The sequence below is a fragment of the Canis lupus genome, chromosome 32 (assembly GCF_048164855.1).
Source record: "Canis lupus baileyi chromosome 32, mCanLup2.hap1, whole genome shotgun sequence".
Lineage (NCBI taxonomy): Eukaryota > Metazoa > Chordata > Mammalia > Carnivora > Canidae > Canis > Canis lupus.
Window position 1 is genome coordinate 39,450,624 of NC_132869.1, and position 15,582 is coordinate 39,466,205.

General features: G+C 36.0%; 1 protein-coding gene across 1 annotated transcript in view; it reads left to right on the forward strand.

Annotated features, from left to right (window-relative positions):
- The window catches only part of ARIH1 (ariadne RBR E3 ubiquitin protein ligase 1), a 117,538-nt gene that overhangs the window by 85,964 nt on the left and 15,992 nt on the right, over nt 1–15,582 (forward strand). Inside the window, exons 6-11 of the mRNA XM_072809526.1 lie at nt 2,547–2,613; nt 4,622–4,728; nt 6,783–6,825; nt 7,352–7,423; nt 10,892–11,022; nt 14,821–14,878. Coding sequence (XP_072665627.1) covers nt 2,547–2,613; nt 4,622–4,728; nt 6,783–6,825; nt 7,352–7,423; nt 10,892–11,022; nt 14,821–14,878 — 478 coding nt within the window. The remainder of the gene's footprint in view (nt 1–2,546; nt 2,614–4,621; nt 4,729–6,782; nt 6,826–7,351; nt 7,424–10,891; nt 11,023–14,820; nt 14,879–15,582) is intronic.

The window sequence follows — 15,582 nt, forward strand, 5'->3', positions numbered from 1 at the left end:
TCTGGGCTGCAGAGTAGCTCTGTTTTTAACTTTTTGAGGAACCTCCATACTGTTTTCCAGAATGGCTGCACTAATTTTCATTGCCACCAACAGTGTAAGAGGGTTCTGCTTTCTCTGCATCCTCACCAGCATTTGTTATTTCCTGACTTGTTAATTTTAGCCATTCTGACTGGTGTGAGGCAGTAACTCATTGTGGTTTTGATTTGTATTTCCATGATGCTGAGTGATGTTGAGCATTTTTTCACGTGTGTCCATTAGCCATATGTATATCTTTAGAGAAATATCTACTCATGTCTTCTGCCCATTTCTTGACTGGATCATTTGGATTTTTGGGGGAGTGTTGAGTTTGATTTGATAAGTTCTTTATAGATTTTTGGATACCAGCCCTTTATTTGATAAGTCATTTGCAAATACTTTCTCCCATTCTATGGATTGTCTTTTGGTTGTTGTTGCTGTTGTTTTAAAGATTTATCTTATTTTATTTTATTATTTATTTATTTATTTATTTATTTATTTATTTATTTATTTATTTATTTATTTATTTAAGAGAGCGACAGAGAGCTATCAGAGACACACAGGGAGAAGCAGGCTCCTGGCTGAGCAAAAAGCCTGATGCAGGACTTAATCTCAGGACCCTGGGATGATGACTTGAGCCAAAGGCCAGACACTTAACCAGCTGAGCCACCCAGGCACCCCAGTTGCTTTTAGTTTTGTCAGCTGTTTCCTGTGCAAAATGCTTTTTATCCTGATAAAGTCCCAATATTTCAATTTTGCTTTTGCTTTCCTTGCCTCTGGAGATGTGTCTAGCAAGAAGTTGCCGCAGCCAAGGTCAAAGAAGTTGTTGCCTGTATTCCCCTCTAGGATTTAGATAGATCCTGTCTCACATTTAAGTCTTTTATTCATTTTGAGTTTGTTTTTGTGTATGGTGCAAAAAAGTGGTCCAGTTTCATTCTTCTGCATGTGGCTGTTCAATTTTCCCAGTACCACTTGTTGAAGAGACTTTTTCCATTGCTTATTCTTTCCTGCTTTGTGAAAGATTAGTTGACCATAAAATTTAGGGTCCATTTTTGGGTTCTCTTTTCTGTTCCATTGATCTATGTGTCTGTTTTTCTGCCAGTACGTAGTGTCTTGATCACTACAGCTTTGTAATACAGCTTAAAGCGTGGAATTGTAATGCCTCCAGTTTTGGTTCTCTTTTTCAACATTTCTTTGGCTATTCTGATTCCATACAAATTTTAGGATTGTTCCATCTCTACACAGGTAACTTTCTAAATAAAATTGTGACAGATTTTATGGTGGGAGATGTATATGATGCTGTGAGAACTGAGTGGAAACTGCTATGGGTGGTTGTCAGAAAAGGCCTCCTTCAGTGAGTAACTGTATTTTAGCTGAGTAAAATAAAATAATATAGCAACATCTAATATTTATTGAGTGTTTACTATTTGCCAGGCACTGATTCATAACTCTTATTTCTGCTATCCATTTTACAGATGAGTAAACTGAATAATTTAGAGGTCAGTGAACTTATCCTTAGTTCATAACTAGTTAAGTGTGAATCCAGTATTCAAAGCTAGGCTATCCCATCGGAACCTAGCATGATACTCTTCTCTTTCCTTTTCAAGAGAGGTAGCCCTTTTGCAGAAGCCTCTGAAGAAGGACTATACCCACTATTTTTGAAAGAATACAGATGTGACAGGAGTACACTGAAAGTAGCACAGGACAGGGTGGGGACTTGTGGAAGGCAAGCAGTGCCATAAGAAGCTCAGGAATTCAATGGGGCCAGATTATACAAAACTTGCTTAAAAGATTTGTTTTAAAAGATTTTAATGTTTTAAAAGATTTGTTTAAAAGATTTTAATGAGGTTGGACTATGTTCATGTTTGATCATTTTTACTGGTTTTGTCAGGGGTTAATTCTGCTTTAACCATTTTCTTGAAACACTCACAGGAGTGCTTACCATTAAAACTAATAAAACTTAGGCTTCAGGATTCTTTACTTTCACGGGTTCCTATGAATTCTAGAAATTGTTAAGAACATATAGAATGTTCTAGGTGGATAAGGGAAGCTAGGTTGTAGTCAGTAAACATGGTAATGGTAATGTTTACTTACAGATCTCAAGGCGGCCCTCAAATTTATGTATAACAAAACCTGGATCCATTTCTTAACATTCCTGTCAATATCTTTTATTTCACACACTGATTTTTGAGAGGGCATCTGAGGGAAGTTGGTTGAGAATTGCTGTCTGAAGTCAGAGTAAGAGGACTCTGAAAGGGGCCTAAACTCCACAATAGTTAAGTCATTAGACTGTAATGACACAGTGGGTAAAAATGGATTATTTTGTGTATAAGAAACTCAAAGATGGGAACTCTACCAAAATAAAACTACAAAAACTTTTAAATTGTTGTCTTGATTTCTACAGTTACATTTGTTGATAGTCTGTATGCATTTTAGTATTTTCAACTTGAAATTGAAATTTTATTTTATAAATGTGGAAAAATACTCTTGGCTAATAACTTCTAATAAACTACTTTTATTCTTACTCTCAGGCGCCTGATCACAGATTCGAAAGTTAAGTTAAAGTATCAGCATTTAATAACAAATAGCTTTGTAGAGGTAAGTGATTTCTCTTAACTTTTCCTTTCTTAAGTAAGAGTAATTGTTTATCACTCTCGATAATAAGAAAGACCCGGGATCCCTGGGTGGCGCAGTGATTTAGCGCCTGCCTTTGGCCCAGGGCGCGATCCTGGAGACCCGGGATCGAATCCCACGTCGGGCTCCCGGTGCATGGAGCCTGCTTCTCCCTCTGCCTGTGTCTCTGCCCCTCTCTCTCTCTCTCACTGTGTGCCTATCATAAATAAATAAAATTTAAAAAAAATTTATAAAAAAAAAAAAAAAGAAAGACCCAAAGGTCTTGGTTTATGACATAAACATAGTTTATGGACTTTATTCATGAGGCATACCAAACACTCTTATTCTCAAAGGAATGTGCCAAATCAATAAGTAGATGTCTCTTCATAGATCTAGAACTTTGGGTGATAAAATTATTTTTACAGTATTCTTCTATTATCCCTAGCAAAAAATTATAGCTGATTTTTTTTTTAAGATTTTATTTATTTATTCATGATAGAGAGAGAGAGAGGCAGAGACACAGGCAGAGGGAGAAGCAGGCTCCATGCACCGGGAGCCCGATGTTGGATTCGATCCCGGGACTCCAGGATCGCGCCCTCGGCCAAAGGCAGGCGCCAGACCGCTGCGCCACCCAGGGATCCCTATAGCTGATTTTAATGATGTGATGTTTAAGCATGTTTGGCAATTTAACCTTGCTAATATAATATCTCTGCTTGTTTTATTAGCTTCCATTACCAGTAAACTCTGTTAATAAAAAGAGCTATATTTATTTGTTTTTATCAGTTGTTTTTCTTTTATACAGAGGTCAGCAAACTATGACCTGTTTTCCAAATATTTACTTGAATGTGCCCATTTTTTCTATGACTTCTTTTGTGCTATAGTGGCATAGTTGAGTAGTTGTGGCCCTCAAAAACAAAAATCTTTACTCTCTGGCTCTCTCTCTCTCTCTCTCTCTCTCTCTCTCTTTTTTTTTCTTCCAACTAGCTCCCCCCCCCCCCTTTTTTAAATTTCTTTTTATTGGAGTTCAATTTGCCAACATATAATATAACACCCAGTAACTCTCTGGCTCTCTACAGAAAATGTTTGCCAGCCTCTGTATAAGATCATCAATGTAAATTGATATTTTAATTCGACAAAGTAATTCTTATTTCTATTAGAAGATTAAACTGAAAGTCAGACCAGATATTCTAGAGAACAGCATATTTTAGGAATACTATATTTTTAAAATGGTCAATAAACTTGAATTCTGGTGCAGAATACTTGAGCCATATTTTGTCTCATAATAATACCTCAAAAATTTTACTTTTTCTAAGAACTAAATTACGATCATTGCTATGTTTTAAAAACTGACTTTTGTTCTTAGAAGACATTTTTATGATCAAAAAGAGAAATTGCATATGTATTCTATAGCATCTAAACACCTTCCCTAAGTAGCAGTGTATCTTGATTTCTCACATCTTTGAAAATTGCCCTGAAGAACCATAAACAAATTGATACTTTTTAATGATCACAAATGGGTAATTATTTTAAAGCTTGTCATTAGGATTTTGAAGGTAGAACCAAGACACGGTTCGTGTACTTATAAAACCAGATTTTCAAGGTATCTGTAATCTTGGAAAAACTGCATCTAAAAGCATTACTTGGCAGTACGGATGGCTCAGTGGTTTAGAGCTGCCTTCAGCCCAGGGCATGATCCTGGAAACGAAGGATCGAGTTCCACATCAGGCTCCCTGCATGGAGCCTGCTTCTCCCTCTGCCTGTGTCTCTGCCTCCCCCACCCCCACCCCTGTCTCTATGGATAAATAAATAAAATTAAAATAAAAGCATTACTTTAGAAGACTACTAAATATTGGGGACAGTCTTTTATATGCTTGTGTCTCTGTCTTTGGCCCTTACACTGGGGAAGCAATGTAAATAATTGCTTATTGTAGTAGGAAATATTGCATCATGATATAATTTGCTGTCGGTATTTATTTTCTAATTTGGGTTTCAGTGCAATCGACTGTTAAAGTGGTGTCCTGCCCCAGATTGCCACCATGTTGTTAAAGTCCAATATCCTGATGCTAAACCTGTTCGCTGCAAATGTGGGCGCCAGTTTTGGTAAGCATGTGATTTCCTAAATTGAAATAGTACATAGAAGAATGCAGCTATAATCACATTTTCTTGTGTGCTCCGTTGGAACTAATATGGGAGCAAACTTACAGATACGGGACAAGAGTTTAGTTCTCATTTCTGATGGAGTGCTTATTTTATTATGTTTAGTTCCTCTATGGCTCTTGCTCTGTTTTCAAGTTATCTCTTAGGAAACAAAATACAGAGGATTATTTTTCCTTTGTTCTGAAAAGTTTAATCTTACTCCTAGAAGGAAAATGTGTGGATAAATTTGTAAAGATAGAACATGGTTGATTAGATATACTTTTCAACCAATATTTTCCCTGTGGCTTTACTGGCCCAGCTTTCCTGGTGACCTCCATTGTGGAGTTTATAACATACTCTTCAGTCTTTGAATTCTAGATTTGACTTAATAGAGAATTTCTAGTACTAGAGAATTTCCAGTACCACGTATTTGTATTAGTTAAAATGATTTTCCATTTTCCCTGTGGATCTTTCAGGAATGAGAAACCAATCAAACCAAGTAGCTCTAAGAACTAGCAAACAGACATATTGGTATTTCATATCATTCTTTTTTTCCTCCACAAGCAACTGTAGAATTAGACTTACACATCATTAATACTAAATATTTCCAAAAAGGAGCAGATAACCTTACAGAGATGAAATATGTGTGAAATACATGCTATTTTGGTAAAGATTAAATATACATTACTATTTTAGAGTTTATCCTATGGACAGGAGGTAAAGTCTGATTCTGTATCTACTTTAAAACATTTTTGTATGAAATACCTTGATACAGACCAAAATATAGAAAATAACAGCAGTGAATACTTATATAGCTACAAACCCACCCAGCTAAGACAATGTTAGTATCTTGTTTTCGTTAAGAAATAAAACATGACACATTCATTTGAAGCTCCTTTGTTCCCTTTTCCATCCCACTCCCTATCTTCTTTTCCAGAAGTAACCATTATCCTTGACTTCACTTAATTTGATAGTACTTTGTTCCCCCCATTATCCTTGACTTCACTTGATAGTACTTTTGTTCCCCTCATTTGCAAAGGATTTTTGCCATTCTTGAATTACTTAGCTAATCAGCCATTCAGCAATTATTTTTTTCATAAACATTTGTATTTATTCTTAATTTATACTTTCTTAAATGTATATAGCATGCTTCTAGAATACAGAAAGGAATTAACAATTAATATATTCTTAGGAAATATTTAGTCACACTCTTGTTTTATACCTTGCTTGGTACAATTTATAGGACTGAGGTTAATTTGTTTGGATCATGCAAATGTGACCTGTTTGCTTCTCAAATATTGCTCACTGTGCATTAGCATTAAATTACGTAATTACAAAGTCAGACCTTTTCTCTTCATTTGGGGTGTTAAATAAGAGATTTAATATATTCTAATAAAGCATTGATTGAAATTTAAGTTCAAATTAGTGAAAATTATTTGGTTTCAATTAATGAATGTTTACAGCACAAAACTATACATATGTAAAATGATCAGAAAAATACAGATCTGGGGATCCCTGGGTGGTGCAGCGGTTTAGCGCCTGCCTTTGGCCCAGGGCGCGATCCTGGAGACCGGGGATCGAATCCCACGTCAGGCTCCCTGCGTGGAGCCTGCTTCTCCCTCTGCCTATGTCTCTGCCTCTCTCTCTCTCTCTCTCTCTCTGTGACTATCATGAATAAATAAATAAAATCTTAAAAAAAAATACAGATCTGATTAAACTGAATTTTTTGTCTTTACAGTTTGGTGGCTATTTAGAGAGTCTTTATAAAATTATCATCATAGCATGTCTTCATGCCTATAATCATTTCTTCATTTCACACAGACACACAACGATAATGGTATCCTAACACTAAATTCTAAATAATCTGTGGTGGAATAATAAAAACTTGACTCCTGCCCTTGTATTTGCCAGTCACTAGAAACTATGAAACCACTGAGAAACTATAAAACATGAAATGATTTGTTTACTACGTACAGTAGGTAGGACTTAATTCTTTTAACTCTTGTGTTACTTAACAGCTTTAACTGTGGAGAAAATTGGCACGATCCTGTTAAATGTAAGGTGAGTTTATCTGGCATTTTCTTTTTTAAATAACGTAATAAAACACTTCTGAGACTTGATGACTGAAAACCAGGGCCCACAGTTTTGTTATCCACTTGTAGATAGAAGATTGTGTTTTTCCTTTTTATTTCAGATGATCATCTGAATTTTTGAAATTTTTGAAATTTCATTCCATAGGAATAAGTCCGATCCTAATGATTATCAGGATAACAGTGGTTAAGGAACCTCTCTGGGCAGGCTTTGTAATTAGCTCAGGGGAAATGGCACATCTTGGAGCTCTGGGTTCCCACTTGGCTCCAGAGAAAGTCTTCCTTTGGTTGATTTTATATATACTGGATATGAGAACTATAGGGTTCCCTTGGTTTATAAGGAAGTAAATCCAGTGATAATCTTGTCCTTTGCCTTTTACATTTAAGCTTGACTGTATTTAAATGTTGAAGTAATTTACTATCCTTATGTTGAAGTAATTTACTATCCTTTTTCTTAAGTCTTTTGTTGTACCCTAACAGTTGTTGTTTTCAAACAGTGGTTAAAGAAGTGGATTAAAAAGTGTGATGATGATAGTGAAACCTCTAATTGGATTGCAGCCAACACAAAGGTTGGTATTTTCCTTCAGTAAACTCTTTCCTTTTTTAGGGAAACTGTGATAAGAATAGGTGCATCAGCATTAGCAAAACAAGTAAGCTTACATAGTTTAGGACTTTGTTTTACCTTTACCTCAGTTAACATTTGGGGGGTTTTGGGTTGTTTGGGGAGTTTGGAGTTTTCTTTGTTTTGCTCCCCCTGAATGCCTTTTTTTTATTTTTTTTATTTTTTAGTGTTCAAGTTTATTTTATTGAGCACTACTGCAATAGGCATAGTACTCTTCTTTAGAAGTTTTTGTATGCTAGGAAAATAGAGTTTCCTGTAGAAGAAAAAGCTGACAATTTTTCTACCCAGGGGTTTGATAATGTTTTTTCATATCATTCTTGCCTGCCTTTTAGTATAGAAATACAGAGTTTACTCCACCTAGCTTGGTTTTATCAGACAAATTTACATTTCTGCCTTTAAAAATCTCAAGAGTTTGGGGTGCCTGGCTGGCTCAGCTGGTAGAGCATGCAACTCTTGATCTCAGGGTTGTGAGTTTGAGTCCCACACTGGGTATAGAAATTACTAACATAAAATAAAGAAACTTAAAAAAAGAATCCCCAGGGTTTAACTTTTAAGGAGTCTTTCATTTTTTCTTTTCCTTCAAAATTTAATTTTAAGTAATCTTCCACCAAGTATGGAACTTGAACTCACAACCCTGAGATCAAGAGTTACATACTACAGACTGAGCTAGCCCAGCGGCCCCTACTTAAGAAGCCATTCTTCAGAGCAGTATTGAGAGTAACTGTTTATATTATGTAACTGCACTGGGCTTAACATGTTTGGCATCTTTAACATATTAAACTTATAAAATATGATTTAAGAGACTTGACTTTTGAGAACTAGAGGTTTTGAGGGTAGTAATCGATATCCCTTGTTTTTTGTTTTTACTTCTGAAGTACATTACTGTTTATGATACTAGTTTTAAGATTCAGTCTGTTTATGACCATGGACCACTTCTTAAACTCTAGAGAGATGTTTTGTTCTGCAAATGGATGTATTCTTTAGCGCCCTTTTTTTTTCTATCACTAAATAATTTCACTAAATCACCATATGTTTGAATCCCAACTGTGTAGTAGAAAATTGTGTAAATAGCCAATCTTTATTTAATTCAATCTTACGTCTTGTCTTTATTGGAAGTGACTAGGTGATGGAACAGTAGTGTTATTCATAGACTATTCATTCTTAGTATTGCCTTTCACATGTGAATGAAGATGATACTTAAAGAATACTGAGTTGTTTGACCAGTGTTAGAGCTTTCTATCACTCAGTTACAGGACAATGATAATATGGAATGTTTAAACTATGGAGACCAAAACACACCATTTTATGCCATTCGTCCCCTGTTCTACCCAAAAAGATTAAAATGGGAAAATATTTCTATTTCCCAGAAAGCCTTAGTGAAATAGTCTTGTTTCATAAAACAAATGGTGAAATGGGTGGTTGAAATCAGTACTTTTGTGCTCTCTAAAATTATCATGGTAAAGCTAATTCATGTCACTTAAGAAAACCTTTCTGTGTTGTTAGGAAGTGATTACTTTAGTTGTTTAAAAATATCCTGGACAGGCATACTTTCTTGAAAATTGATTTCCCACCAGATATGTTAATTAAAGTCCCAGAATCCTTGAATATGCTCTGTAAAGCTAGTATTTAGAATAGAGCAGTTGTATTTTCACTAAGTAGTTTGATTAAACTATAGCTCACTTTCTGCATCTAGAAAAACCTTCCCGATACTTTAAACCTCCAAGATGTTTAAAATAGGTAATACAGGGCACCTGGGTGGCTTAGTCCATTAAGCATCAGACTCTTGGTTTCAGCTCAGGTCATGATCTCAGGGTCCTGGGATGGAGCCCATCCTCAAATTGGGCTCCTAGCTCTGTGGGGGATCTGCTTTACCCCCACTTGCTGCTCCTGCACATCCCCTCTTTAAAACAAACAAACAAACAAACAAATCTTTAAAGTAAAAAAATAGGGAGTACAGGTTTGAATATGTTTGACGTTGTTTAGAAAGTAGATTATTGAGGAGGAATGACAGTTAGTAATAGTTATCTGCTTGGTATTTTTGAGAAAAACCTAAAGAGTTTTTTTCTTGAGAGGTTTCAGAAGCTTTTATGTTTGGTATTAGCTCCTTAAACAGACTTGCAAATTATCGGTGGTATCCTGACATATTATGAGAGCTTAATATTATTTGGTTAATTATAACCCAGAAATGTAGAATAAAACAGATACTTTGGACCTGTAATTTGCTTTCTTGGGAAAATGTAGAATACGTTAATTGATTTCAAAGATTTGATTTAAATGTGTAATTAGAAATTGCCATATTGACCTATTTAAAATGACTATAGTTCACAATCAGGGTAGTCTGTTTCACAAAGACCAAATTGTATAAGTAATATAATGGGTGATACTCCCCCCTTATGGGAGTTACAGGCATCAAACAAATGCAGCAAAAATATAAGCTTTACATCTTATAGTATGATTTACATTTTAGTAAGTTTGATTTTCTAGATTTTCCAAAAGAAAAAGAAAACCATAGACCTGTAGAGTAATAACTTTGGCTTACTAGCAACCAAGAATATGACACAGATCGGAAAAAGCCATGATCTCTGTAGCACAGTTGTGAAGGGATCACAATGAGAAGAATTTAAAACACAGGGTATTTGAGGGTGCCTGGCTGGCTCAGTCAGTAGAGCATGCACCTCTTGATCTTGGAGTTGTGAGAGTTCAAGCCAGGTTGGGGGTAGAGTTTATTTAACTAAAACAACAACAATAAAGATAAATAAAACCAAGGGTATTTAACAGAAGAAAGTTGGGAAATTCAGTAGCTACATAAAGAATTTACCAGTCTTACCAGTCCCACTTATCTGATTCTTAAGACTCAATTGCATAGTCTTCAATCCTGAATCTACCATTTGCTACCTATGTGACCTCAGACTAGTGTTTTTATTATTTTTCTCTCCCTTAGTTTATTCATTTGACAAATGAAAATAGGATCACTATAAGGATTATTATTATTTTTTTATAAGGATTATAAATTAACGCATATAAAACACTGAGAACAATTAGTGCTATACAGGAATTACTCAATAATTATTTCTAGATGACACTGGAGAGTTAACTATATTTACATGAACAATATGTTTTACCTCCCGTAAAACTATTATTACCACGTGTATGGTTAAAAGTACTTAAAATGTTTTTGTCCCCCAACCCCACTAAAACAGATCTTTTAATTGTGTATCCTAAAAGCCAGTAATAATAATAGGTAATTTCTAGTAGTACTTAATGTATTCCACATTGTTCTAAGTGTTTTACATGTATTAATAACAATAAATGTGGTATTTAAAAATAAACCAAATCTAGAACTGGCTTCTTTTCGGTGGTAGTAATACAACCTAGTGTGTAGCATTGACACCAACTTTATAGTTTCTCTTCATAGGAATGTCCCAAATGCCATGTCACAATTGAGAAGGATGGCGGTTGTAATCACATGGTCTGTCGTAACCAGAACTGTAAAGCAGAGTTTTGCTGGGTGTGTCTTGGCCCTTGGGAACCACATGGATCTGCCTGGTAGGTTGGGGAAATGAAGGGGAGAAAATCTTCACATAAGTATGTAATACATGCCATGTAATTACAAATAAAGTTTCTGCCCCATGGAAGTCACTAACTTGAGAGCTAGATAAATTAATACAGTGTGTGGTCATTGTTAAAAATATATGCAAGATGTCTGGAGCAGGGATAAATTAGGCATATTTCACAGAGGAGATAACAATTGGGATGAATTTTAAGGGAGATTAAGAAAGAGGTCATTAGTTGAAAGTGGTAGGAAAAGCGTTTAGGGCAAAAGGAGCAGCATGAACAAAGCTAGAATGATGTGAAAATACATGACTTATTTAGAGAAGACTTGCATTGTCTAATATGTCTGTCTAGGCAGTAGTTGAAATCTAAGAGCTTATTGGTAAAACCCAACCCTCAATTGTGTTTTACTTATCCTTGTATGCTATGTGTCCCTAACTTTAAAAGTTGGAAAATTGGGCAGCCCCGGTGGTGCAGCGGTTTAGCGCCGCCTGCAGCCCGTGGTGTGATCCTGGAGACCTAGGATCGAGTCCCATGTTGGGCTCCCTGCATGGAGCCTGCTTCTCCCTCTGCGTGTCTCTGTCTCTCTCTCTCTGAATAAATAAATCTTTTTAAAAAAAGTTGGAAAATTGCCTAAGCAATCCAGATTTTTAGCCTCTCTTTGAAACATAGTCCTCCTTGGCAACATTTGTTTGGAACTGATTAGTAGCCCCAAAGATGGGGCCTTTACTTTCTAGTTTGATGTATTCCCCTAAGACTGAATCTTAAAGGCATTTGCATGTATCATCATGACAGTATATTTAGAAGATGCCATTATATTTAGGAGAGATAATATCTTTGTTCTGTGCGTATTTCTTAGCAGTTTAGGAAAATGCAAGTTAGACTTGTGATGCCTTGAGTTTTAAGAAAAAAAGGCAGCTAGCACATCTCCTGGTAAAAATGAAAGTATTTCTGAGTGTTGTAATATGCAAATGACCCATTCCACGTATTTGTGTTACCCACTTTATTGGCGTTTCAGCTTGTGGCCCCTCTGAAGTTGTGGGGCATGGAAAAAGAGTTAGAAAGTAGACTGGGACCTAAAGCAGTTTGGACATTATCAGAAGGATTTTAAATTGGGAGTGATCTGATTAGATCTGTAATTTAGATGAGACGGCTCTGTATTATGTGCTTTACATACATTACCTCAGAATTGTGGCTGCTTTCTAGAGACTGAATGGGAGGGGAAGAAATTGCAGGTTTGGGACAGGAAGAGGATCTCATCTTTTTTTTTTTTTTTTTTTAAAGATTTTATTTATTCATCAGAGACACAGAGAGAGACAGAGGCAGAGGGAGAAGCAGGCTCCCTGTGGGGAGCCCCATGTGGGACTCGATCCTGGGTCTCCAGATCAGGCCCTGGGCTGAAGGTGGCGCTAAACCGCTGAGCCACCCGGGCTGTCTAGAGGATCTCATCTTAAGACAATGGCAAGTGTTTTAGTTTCATTGGAACTTTTATTAGTTTCATTCAAGGAATAGTGAGAGAGCTTACTTGCCTGAAATTAATTTTGAATTAGGTAAAAACTAGTTGGTTATGTGGAAATAAAGAAAGTGATTTTGCTACTGCTAATGCCTAGGAGAAGGGTGTTTGGGGGTTAGCCCAACAGGTACTCTGGATTTTAAAAGCAAACGGGGATTAGACTATTCCCAGAAACTAAATATTTAAACCAACAAGCCTAATGAATGGAGAAGAGTTATTAAAAGATACGTTTCTTGCTAAAGATACTTCTTTTATATGTAAGAAAATCTCTGATCATAACTCAAATTTTAAAGAAGCTGTTTTGAAAACTCAACAAAAACAAAACTAATGTTGAATACAGGAGAATGAAGAATGGCCTGGACCAGGGTTGTCAGAAATGTTTCCTGTGCCTTGCCTTTACCCCTAGCTAACATGGCAAATGAATCATGCTGTGCTTCCTTATTTAAATCTGAAAATGCCTCAGAATCCTCAAAATAGCATTCTAAGTAGCTCTGTCCATCATCTGAATTAGAAGTATAAATTAATTCTCTCTGCTTTCCTGGCCTTTAAGTCCTTAACAATTTTGGCTGAGTAAAGTCCAGAAGGAGTTGAAGCAGATAAATATCTTAAAAATATCAAAAGGAAAATTTTAAAGATATATTAGATAGGAAGAAGAGTTGACAGTTAATAATTGACCAGTAATAGGCAAGGAGAACTGATCTTTGGGCTAAATTGAGTAAAGCAGTTTTTGTAAGAGAGGATCATAACCCAAGCTGGGGGGGAATGAATAAATCTGACTCAAGTGAATTATGGTTTGGATTACTTTAAAAACTGAAAGAGGAGATCAGGAAGCCATTGTTGGTTATTTTACTGAGTAGTTAAGGAAAATGGAGAAATCCCAAATTTCTAAAGTTTGTGCTTGATTCCATATAACTTTTCTCTTATGTCAAATCCCAGAATCAAATAGTATTATTAGGATAATGGGTTAGGGAGTGTCTTGTAGATCTCAGCAAGGTATTGCAGTATGAGCTGAGATGTTTGTGGCCTAAACTATGAATACACACAGGGATGTTTGAGAGTAATTGAATGACCATTTCCTGGGGGTTAGAGGTAACGCATTTGGGTCTTCCTAATGGAATACTTTCAAGGTTTGCTGAAAGGTTTTGTGCTTATCTGTTTTATTCACGTAAACTGTGCTGCTTCTCTGGTCCGTTTTATCGATGACTTTCTTGTACTAGAGAATCTTGCATACATTTTGGATAACATCATAGAAGGATATTAAATATATAGATCATTAAAATCCTGGAAAACTTGACAAGCTGGAACAATGGTTCCCGTTTAACAAGATTTAAATTAAATTCAGAATTCTTCCTTTTGATCTAAAAGGATTACTGTTTAAATCTGAAGACATGACTACAGCATGTGAACAATATAGTCCATTGTTAAGGGTATGGCCCTCAGTTGTCAGACAGGCATGTTTAATGCTTAGCTCTGAAACTCTAGTAGTTATGTGACCTTTAAGTATGTTACTTATCTACTCAAAATTTAATTCTTCGTCTACTCAATGAGGATAATAATAGACATTTCATAAGGTCGTTCAGGAAATTAAATGTGATAGTATATTTAAAAGCCTTAGTAGTAAGTGGGTGATATGTAGTAAGCACTCAAGTATCAGCTGTTCCCATAATGTAGGCTCCCAGAAAAGCAGAGGTAGAGTAATCAGGACAAGGGAAGTGCCAGTCTTGTTCATCTCTACTCTAAGCTGACTTCTAGGCACGTTTCCCCTGCCTCTCATTTTGTGTGTCATTCAGTTTTCAGTGACTCTTGTAAATTATAATAGCAGGTAAGGCATATAGTATAGCAACTGTTACATAGTAATCTTATCAATTATTGGTTCTCTTTGGTTTTAAAGATAAAAAGGTGAGTAACTGGAAAAATTGGGAATATTTGGCTTAAATAACAGACAACCTAGGAAATAAGACCTCTTTCTTCAAAAACTGAGTTAGAAGTACAAATGTCAGGAATGGAAGTTGTACAGTGACAGTGTTTTCTAATGATTACAAATGAGCTGTTTTGGAATAAAGTACTTCAGAAGATAGGGAATCCCAACAATGCTTTGAGTTCCTTTCAGCTTATAATTCTGCCATAATGGTAGAACCCAGGGCATTTCAAACACTTCAGTTTACCTGTATAAAGGAGAATATTGCTTCTAGATAATCTCTGAATCCAAACTAAAATTCTGTAATTTGTTCCCTTTTCATTGATTTTTGGCCTTATGAATCTTCTTAACTTACTTTAAGGTACAACTGTAACCGCTATAATGAGGATGATGCAAAGGCAGCAAGAGATGCACAGGAGGTAAGTACATTTTTTTCAGGTTACAGTTGGACAGGAATGTGCATTACATGTTTATTAGGGAATAATTTATCAGAAGTTTCCAATTCTGAAAGAGTTGTGGAAAGACACTCCAATAAATACCAGGTATCTATGTACATTTAGAAAGGGAATCTTATCTAAAATGCATATCAGTAACACTCCTGTTTATAGGTTTGCTTGCTTTCTTTTAATTAATCTAGTCGTGTAGTGCTGTTCCAGGTTTTAGTGTCAAGATTTTCTCATCCTAGCAAGGAGTCGAGAGAACAGTATTTGTTAAATAGCTTTACTGCTGTTTATATGCATTCTTGCTTCTTTTTAATTTTTTAACCTCCTTATTCATCAAGAAGATGAACTGATTTAGAATGAACTGCCTCAAGAAGGGGGAGTTCACTCCCTATTACTGGTTAGCAGTATAACTCACTATTGTAGAAGGATTTACTTTTTTTTTTTTTTTTTTTTTTTAAGATTTTATTTATTTATTCACGAAGAGACACAGAGAGAGGCAGAGACACAGGCAGAGGGAGAAGCGGGCTCCCTGGGAGGGGCCTGACATGGGACTCGATCCCAGGGTCTCTAGGATTACACCCTGGGCCGAAGGCGGCGCTAAACCACTGAGCCACCCAGGGATCTCCCAATTTTCTTTCTTCCTTTCCTTTCCTTTCCTTTCCTTTCCTTTCCTTTCCTTT